Source organism: Helianthus annuus, chromosome 1 (genome assembly GCF_002127325.2).
Source record: "Helianthus annuus cultivar XRQ/B chromosome 1, HanXRQr2.0-SUNRISE, whole genome shotgun sequence".
Classification (NCBI taxonomy): Eukaryota; Viridiplantae; Streptophyta; class Magnoliopsida; order Asterales; family Asteraceae; genus Helianthus; species Helianthus annuus.
Genome location: NC_035433.2, coordinates 27090482 through 27100208, shown reverse-complemented (window position 1 = coordinate 27100208; position 9727 = coordinate 27090482). Strand labels below are relative to the sequence as shown.

Genomic DNA, 9727 nt, shown 5'->3' with positions numbered 1-9727 from the left:
TGTTAAAATGCTGATTTTTTGCTGAAAAATGCAGAATTCTGCAGTTTGCGTGAGTTTTAGGCACTTTCCGGCACTTAAACTATCACCAGGAAGGCAGTTTTATGATCCTCACTTTCCTACACACTATACTAGTGTAATTCTTGGTTTCGGGCTCATTCTGTGTCTTAACATCATGTCTGATTGAGTACTGAACTCCCATCAGTACTTCTAGTTCGTCTGATAACTGTGCTAACTTTGTTTCGTGCACTAATTTAATCATAATGTGTTGCATGCAATAATGATATGAAATCATACAACATGTAATGCACTTGTATGTATATGACAATAATCAGAAATCATTCATGTCATTAATTCAATTCAAGCACAGTTATAAAAGCATAAATTACTGTTTAACATGTACGGAAATACATGGAAAAATTGACAGTTGTCACACAACCCCACTATTATTTAACCCTCTGTCAACAATCTCGACTAACTTCAGCTCCCCAATCCATGAATTAAAAAAATTGAAAGGGATAGGGCCGAAATCCGCCGCCAAACACGATAAGGAGATCGGGCAATGATCGGAAAAACCCCTTTTATGCACGGACATCCTTGCATTTGGCCATTGGCTTAAAAAAGCATCATTAGCTAAAAATCTTTCAAGTTTACTCATCTTGACCTCGCTATGACCCGAAATAAAAGTGAACTTACCTCTGGACATAGAGTATTCAAGGAGACCGGCGTTGGAAATAAAACCGTTAAAAGCATCGCTCGATCCACGGTCGAACCGAGAATTGACCCGTTCAACTTCAGAACGCACCTCATTAAAATCTCCCAACAAGAGCCAAAGACCACTGTATTGAGATATCAGCACCACTAAATCATCCCAAAGCGTTCTTCTCCGCCCAGCCTCATTAGGAGCATGAATATTTAGAATATTAATACGGTTGACAACTCCCGAGATGTACCCTGAAGTCAACAAATATCTTGGATTCTTAGCAACCATATCAACGGAGAAGACATCCGGGTTCCAAATGGAAAGCAACCCTCCAGATCTACCAACCGAATCGACCGAATCCGCTTTTAAGTTGGAATTATCCCAGAATCTTCGGGCCGCATAATCATCTATCCCCGCTTGATGAGACTTCTGAATACCAATGAAATCTGCCTTCACACTACCTTTCAGGCTTTTAATCCAAAAACTTTTTCGAGAATCGGAAACCCCATTCATATTAATTGAGATATAATTCATCGATCACCGTTTTTCTCCATCTCCCCACTAACAAGTTTTCTCACTTGGTTTTCGAATCCCCTAACTCCAATGCCCAGACAAGCACCAAACTCTAAAGTCTGAGCTTTATGTGTGTCAAGTCAATTAATGAATGTATTATTTTGTAAGCCAAAATAAAGCTCAAAGGAAGCTGTTAATTAAAGAGAACGTTGTGAATTTATGGTTGTGAATCAAATGAGTTGTTAAGTCAACAATTAAAGAAAAAAAAAACAGAGGTAGGTAATGTGTAACCATAAGTTGGAATTTAATAAAGAGTAAATTGCTAAAATTATCCTTGACGTTTATTCACATTTGCTAGATCCATCCAAAAAAAAGGTTTTTTCTAGTAGGAACCACTGAGGTTTTAAAAAAGTTGTTAAATCCATCCAAAATGACTAACACTCTAACAAAACTAACTTGATAGAGGAGTAATTTAGTCATTATCTTCATTTATTTAATTTACCCTTTTTTTCTCACGATTGTCCTCTATGTGTGTTTTGAAATTTTCGAATATACTTAATTACATGTTCATCAGTAACATTGTCAAGTCAATCTTTATACACGGCACAAACTATACAAGCTTACAAAAAATCAAGTCTGTGATTTATGAAGTACTTTTACAAGTTTTCTATAGCTCGAATCAACGATAAATTAAATAGTTAATCAAATAAATATTACGATTAAACATTAAGAAACACAAAATAAATAAGAAAAATTGAATTCTCAACTAAATAGGCAATTGAGTTTTATGCACTAAAACTATTGATAAAAATCTAGAAATTGTGAATTCAAAACATTCAAGTCGGAAATTGTTAGGCTAGTGGCTTTATAGCCTAGTGGTAAACCAATGGCCCATGGCTTTATAGCCTAATGGTATTTTTGGGGTGGGATAAGATTTTAGGACCAGCAGGTTCTGGGTTCGATTCCCACGAGGGGGTTTTCCCATATTTATTGGGTTTCCTCCTGAATTGGTGTATAGGCATTATGCCTAGTGGAGATGGATATGATCGGGTGGTTTCGCTGGTGACACGATGATACTCTAGTGGTCCGTCAGTGATCCAAATTTGCCGTTCAAAAAAAAAAAAAAAAAAAAAATTAAACCAATGTAGGCACTAGGACTTTACAATCTAAATTTTGAATGTTTTCAGTGGAATTCTTGTTGGCTTACGGGGGGCACGTGCCCACCCTCACAATCAAGTGTATACGCCAATGACAGCCTCGGCTTCGAGACGTAAATGTCTTGGAGCGCCTCACATTTTTTTTCAAACCAAGAGTTAGACTTGTTCTTATATGATTGTGGATTGTATTATGGTAACTAAGGAATGGGAATCGGAATCAGAATACATATGGCAATTGCTGATTTCTAGAAGGCATACACTAGAATGCTAGTAGGTGTTATGTGATATGAAAATTTCTACAAAATGCTGATACTAATATTATATTATCATATTGGAAACTGTTATGGACGCTCAGCAAAACATCTATAGACAATTTTGACTCATTGTGCTTGTATTAATATTAGCAGCTATGTTATGGTATGTCGACATATTCTTTTCAGAATACTTTTATGAAAAAAATAAATGAGTAAACTGCCATTTTGGTCTCTAAGGTTTGGTCACTTTTGACACTTTAGTCCAAAACTCAAACTTTTTGCATCTGGGTCCCTGTGGTTTCAGTTTTATTGCCATTTTGGTCCAAAAATGAAATCAGATCATATTTTTCTTATAAAATCCTGTAATTTTGTCATTTTCCTTAGGGGCAAATCAGGTCATATTTGTCTTATAAAATATGTAATTTATTTATAAAAAAGAAATGATCATTTTGCCCCTGCGGAAAAGGACAAAATAACAGGATTTTATAAGACAAATATGACATGATTTCATTTTTGGACCAAAATGGCAATAAAACTGAAACCACAGGGACCCAGATGCAAAAAGTTTGAATTTTGGACTAAAGTGGCAAAAGTGAACAAACCACAGGGACCAAAATGGTAGTTTACTCAATTTACTCAAAATAAATAGAATGTGATTTGTGTCTCCTTTCTTTCTTCCTTCCTTCCTTCTTGCATATTGTGGCTTTGGTACATTTCCATGTGGTTTCTCTTCAAATTTCCTTGAGGACTTGGAAATGTATTGTGTTCTCTCTACATTTTAGAGTCTTCACATTCAATTATCTATCTCTATGATTTCACTAAAACTCACATTTATCTCTAAATTTTATTCATCTTTCAAAAACCCTTTAGGGCATTCACTGATTCACATGAGGTTCTCTTATAGTTTGTGCCGTGTATAAAGATTGACTTGACAATGATACTAATGAACATGTAATTAAGTATATCCGAAAATTTCAAAACACACATAGAGGACAATCCTCATAAAAAAGGGTAAATTAAATAAATTAAGACAATGACTAAATTACCCCTCTATCAAGTTAGGTTTGCTAGAGTGTTAGTCATTTTGGATGGATTTAGCAACTTTTTTGAAACCTCAGTGCTTCCTATGAGAAAAAAAAAACCTTTTTTAGATGGATCTAGCAAATGTGAACAAAGCAAGGGCGGACCTAAGCCCAACCCAAGGTGGGCGGGCGCACCCCAGGGGAAAAAAACTTTAGTGCTAAATTCCGTCGAAAATCCCGTCCGCACCCCTTGGAATTTTTCGTCCGCACCCCTTGGAATTTTTCGACCGCACCCTTGAAATTTTTCGTCCGGACCCTTTAGGTAAAAATTGTTATCAATTTATATTTAAATTTTTTTTTAGTAAACTCTTATTTTTAAAAGCAATACTACCTAAATTATATAACTTTTAATACCTAACTAACTAAACCCAAATACCCATACCTTTACCTACTTATAATTCCTAACTAGCTAGCCCACTAAGTCTTAGCTCATTAATCAAACCCAACAATATTTCAAACTATAATAAAATAATTAAATCCCAAAACCTTTAGAAATTCTCTCCCGCTCTCTCTCTTGCGTCCCTGCACTGCCAACGAACGACATCAGCCAGCGACAACAGTCCAGCAGCCGGCAACCACCGTAATCAGCCACCATACCATCGTCGTTTGACACCAAATCTAACCGGAATCCAAACACGGGTAAGTTTCTTTGTTATTTTGATGATTTTGGTTGATATTATAGGAGAAAAGGGTAATAAAGTTGTTAAATAGGTTTGAAATTTTATGTGTTTTGACTTTGTTTATGGTTGTTTAGATGATTTTTAGGGTGATTATGTTGTTTATATATTTTTAGGGTGATTACAACTTACGTTATGATTTCTAGGGCTTGAATAGTTGAAAATTAAAATTGAAACATTATGTTATGGAGCGATAAACTTATGTTATATAGAGAAAGAATTGCTTAAGAAATTAGTTTTAGATGATATTTTGGATAGATTTCAAAAAATGAAAATCTGTAGGGTGTCGACGTTTTAATTTTGTTTGTAACAAGGTTTGACATGTTTTTGATGATTATATAAATTTAGTTTGATGTTCGTTTATTTTGCATGACCTGACCCGACCCGATACGAACCGATTTTTTTAGTTATATACCTAGGGGCCTAAAATTTTTAAAAATGTTCTGCACCCCATGGAAAAATTCCTGTGTCCGCCACAGAACAAACATTAGGGACGATTTTAGCAAGTTACTCTTTAAAAACGACTGAATTTCCTAACCCTTGACGATTCTTCCTCATTACTATCATGCCATCGCTGCATTTTATTTGTTCTTTGATCCATTAAGTGCATCATGATATCAGCCCAACTCAACTTAAAAATCCACACAAAGCCCAGTATGGTGAATTATGGTATTTGAGTCAAATTTGTTACACCTAATAATAAATTATTCGTATAAATATATTGGATACAGAGCTCAACGAGGGGGAATGCACGTTGCGATACATACTATTACGAATTAAAACACTATACTACTCCTCTCTCTCCTCCCTATCGTCGGCGGCTTGACGAAGGCAGTTGTTAGGGTTAGTGTGCGAGGTCGATTGAATCCGGCTGACCTTTCTCCCTAATTCTCCGTGCTGTTATTCCATTCGCTTCTGGGATTGGGCTTTTTTTCTCGTTTCTCTTCTCGTTTCTCTTCAAGTTTGCTGGTTCTTGTTCCTCCTGCCGCCCGGAAAACGCTTTGGGTTGCTCGACGACGATTGCCTTGTCTTTTTAGTGTGGGGGGTTTAATCGATCGGATTCTTATTAATCTGATTTTGATATAACCGTTCTCTCTAACGAGGCCTGTCATTGTCCATTCGCCTCTTAGGTTTTCTGTGGGTCTACTAAAATGGCATCGAAGGATGTTGGTGTGGGTGAACAGGATGAGGGTGGACCTTGGTCCGATGTGCAATATCGGAAAAATAATAGAAGCAGAGGAGATGGGGTTGAATGGATTTTTCTAGTTCAAAACATTTCGAATCGAGTGTCAAGGAACATACTGTGGCGGGCCTTTAAACAATATGGATTTGTATTGGATGTGTATGTGGCCCGGAAGAGGGATGCTAGGGGCAAATGCTTTGGATTTGTACGTTACGTTGGAGTTGAGAATGTAAAGGAGACCTTAGTGATGATCAACACAGTAAAAATGTTTGACATGAAGGTCTGTGTTTCTTTAGCTAAGTATGATAAAGATCATAAAAGATTCAACTATGCTTCGGTATCTCTCGGCCGGAGTGAATGGCGTCCAAATGAGAGTAATCAGTCCAAGGAGAAGCAGATGGGAGATCGTAACAATGATGGTCAACCCCCATATGTAATAAGTCATGTGGAATGGGTCCGACTGTCATTTGTTCAAAATGGGAAGTCGTTTGCGGATCTGGTTAGAGGCAAGAAGGATTCGGGTAATCAAGGAGCTAAAACTGTGACTGTGGAGGGTAAGGGAGCTCCATATCCTTTACACTTCATTGGTAGGTCAATTATCGGATATGCTAAAGATGCCTGGGCCTTACCAAATATTAGAATATCACTGGAAGCAGAAGGTTTGGTTGATTTTGGGTTGTCATATGTTGGTGGTGTTACGTTTATAATTACTGTTAAAGATAATGCATTAGCTAAGGAGGTAATTGCTCAACATGGATCTTCTTCGCATCGGTTTTCAGCAAGTTTAAAATTTGGAATGGGGAAGACATCCCGTTTAGCCGTATTGTTACTCTAAATGCTCTGGTGTGCCATTTAGGATCAGAGATAATAAACTGTTTGATAATATTGGTGGATTATTTGGTGATATTATTCAGCCATCGGCATTTTCATGGAATGAGGAGGATATGTAACACCTCGTAAAGTTATGTCCAATAATATATCGACACGTGTCATAAGTCTTAAACGTGTAAAGGATCACTTATGAAGGACTAAAGTTGACAAACATGGAAAGTTTGTTAATAAAAGGGTTCAAAGTGTCAACAATGGATAAATATACTACACAATAGCCCTACACGATGTTTATACCCTTAAACGAATAAATCATGGATCATACGAAGCTAAATGTGAAAGAAAGTGAGAGATTGCATCGAAGGATGTTGGTGTGGGTGAACAGGATGAGGGTGGACCTTGGTCCGATGTGCAATATCGGAAAAATAATAGAAGCAGAGGAGATGGGGTTGAATGGATTTTTCTAGTTCAAAACATTTCGAATCGAGTGTCAAGGAACATACTGTGGCGGGCCTTTAAACAATATGGATTTGTATTGGATGTGTATGTGGCCCGGAAGAGGGATGCTAGGGGCAAATGCTTTGGATTTGTACGTTACGTTGGAGTTGAGAATGTAAAGGAGACCTTAGTGATGATGAACACAGTAAAAATGTTTGACATGAAGGTCTGTGTTTCTTTAGCTAAGTATGACAAAGATCATAAAAGATTCAACTATGCTTCGGTATCTCTCGGCCGGAGTGAATGGCGTCCGAATGAGAGTAATCAGTCCAAGGAGAAGCAGATGGGAGATCGTAACAATGATGGTCAACCCCCATATGTAATAAGTCATGTGGAATGGGTCCGACTGTCATTTGTTCAAAATGGGATGTCGTTTGCGGATCTGGTTAGAGGCAAGAAGGATTCGGGTAATCAAGGAGCTAAAACTGTGACTGTGGAGGGTAAGGGAGCTCCATATCCTTTACGCTTCATTGGTAGGTCAATTATCGGATATGCTAAAGATGCCTGGGCCTTACCAAATATTAGAATATCATTGGAAGAAGAAGGTTTGGTTGATTTTGGGTTGTCATATGTTGGTGGTGTTACGTTTATAATTACTGTTAAAGATAATGCATTAGCTAAGGAGGTAATTGCTCAACATGGATCTTCTTCGCATCGGTTTTCAGCAAGTTTAAAATTTGGAATGGGGAAGACATCCCGTTTAGCCGTATTGTTACTCTGAAATGCTCTGGTGTGCCATTTAGGATCAGAGATAATAAACTGTTTGATAATATTGGTGGATTATTTGGTGATATTATTCAGCCATTGGCATTTTCATGGAATGAGGAGGATATGTAACACCTCGTAAAGTTATGTCCAATAATATATCGACACGTGTCATAAGTCTTAAACGTTTAAAGGATCACTTATGAAGGACTAAAGTTGACAAACATGGAAAGTTTGTTAATAAAAGGGTTCAAAGTGTCAACAATGGATAAATATACTACACAATAGCCCTACACGATGTTTATACCCTTAAACGAATAAATCATGGATCATACGAAGCTAAATGTGAAAGAAAGTGAGAGATTACAAACTACAGGGGTTAAATGTGTCAACATGTTAAAGTATACCACTGAGTGACCTTTAGCAAACCTGAAGCTTTGTAACGATAAATTATGCTCACTAGAATGTGTGATAAAAATTTTACAAGGTTTCGATAAAGTATGAGAAAGTTATGACAATATTCGTATACGAGGGGTTAAAAGCGTCAACGTTGAAATTTATGACTTTTAGGGTGATCACAAAGTTAACCAAGGACTTACGAATATTTAAATATGTCATGGAGCCCTTAAAAGTAAGGTTAGAGGGCCAAAACTGCAAGAAGAAGACTTAAAACCATGTTTAAAAGGACCAGGGGCTGAATTGCAAATAAATGAAACTTTTTTGGCTGGTTCTAGAGGGCCAGGCGGGCCGCGTAAGATGGCCCTATGGGTTACGCGGCCCGCGTGGGCATGCTAACGACAGAAAATCCTGGAAGCTGCCAGTTCAGGTCTGTTAACCGACTTAAAGGCTTGTTTTCTTATACCAGGGACTCCCCCACTGGTATTTCATGCACTAGGGACAGTTGGGACCATCTTGTAACACTTGTAGACTTGCATGGCATGATCTAATGGCACCAATTTTGCTATATAAGCTCCCTTCTTGTTGCAACACTTCACACATACATTTGCAAAGCTTCACAAACTCACTTCTGGAGTATTTTGGAGCTCAAGCACTCTTCCCACAAGTCACTAGTCGTACTTAGGACTATTGTAAGTGTCCTTAACCTTCTTTAAATCAGTTTAGCTTAGTTAATTAGTTTAAAGTCAAACCGTCGTAATTAAGGTTTGACTTCGTCATTAATCTTAATTTGTCCAGTCAAATTTCAAATTGAAAGTACCTATGAGTTGGTAAATATGTAGGCAATAAACCCTCAAAAGGGCACCCTCTGATTCCCACTCTAACTAGGTCAATTGTCGGGTCAAAGTTAATCCTAAAAAGTCAACAGAAAGATTATTGTCAAATTAATGCATAATTAGCAATGTAGAGGCCATGCAACCTGTTTTATCATTAATATAACTTGGTAATTAATGTAAGAACATGTCTTAACATGTTCACCCCGACAATTTTCAGTTTAAGCTCGGTTCGGAACCGAAAATCGCAAAAGTAGACTTTTGCTTTGACTTTCAGTTCTGACCCATTTGAGCATAGTTTAGAAATGCCTTAGAGCTTATTTAGGACCAGGTTTCATGTTAGTATAACCCTTTGTGATTATACAACTTGGTTCATTAGTTATCCGATTCACATGCATGTTTCCGTCAAATGCTTATATGTTGACTATTATCCCATATGACCTTAAAATGTAATTTTTGAAAATGTAAAAGAGTAGACACCTTAGTTACTGATTTATAAGCTTGTACCTAAAATTTGACATCAGTTTGAGGTCTAGATTAAGAGTTATGTTCATTAGCGTAATTAGAAAGCTTTTTAGTAATTAAATGGCGTAATTAGCATATAGCCCATCTAAACCCAATTTTTGATACCAAACTTTTTACCCACTGATGTAAAATAATATTTTGGGATTTTTGGAGATTTTTATTTATTTTTAGGCTGAGCATAACCTAGAGTTCTAAGCTTAATTCGGTAGTTGTCGGTTTTGCCCTTTTAGGCTATAAAATGAGTTTTACCAAATCTTTTGATACCAAACCTTTTCCTACTGATCTAATATGATAAATAGAATATTTTCAGCCTTTTGGAATAATAAAAATCTCAGCCTTTCTATAAAACCCAGAAATCGCTTAAAATCGTCTTTTT

General features: G+C 36.9%; 1 protein-coding gene across 1 annotated transcript; it reads right to left on the bottom strand.

Moving 5' to 3' along the window:
• Positions 1-427: 427 nt before the first annotated feature.
• LOC110933837 lies at positions 428-1213 on the bottom strand. Its single transcript, XM_022177067.1, has one exon. It carries the CDS (start codon positions 1211-1213, stop codon positions 428-430), a length of 786 nt encoding a protein of 261 aa, XP_022032759.1.
• Between the last annotated feature and the right edge of the window lie 8514 nt (positions 1214-9727).

Bases quoted from the DNA above. Each gene is read 5' to 3' on its own strand.
- LOC110933837 (XM_022177067.1), bottom strand. From the start codon at position 1,213: ATGAATGGGGTTTCCGATTCTCGAAAAAGTTTTTGGATTAAAAGCCTG.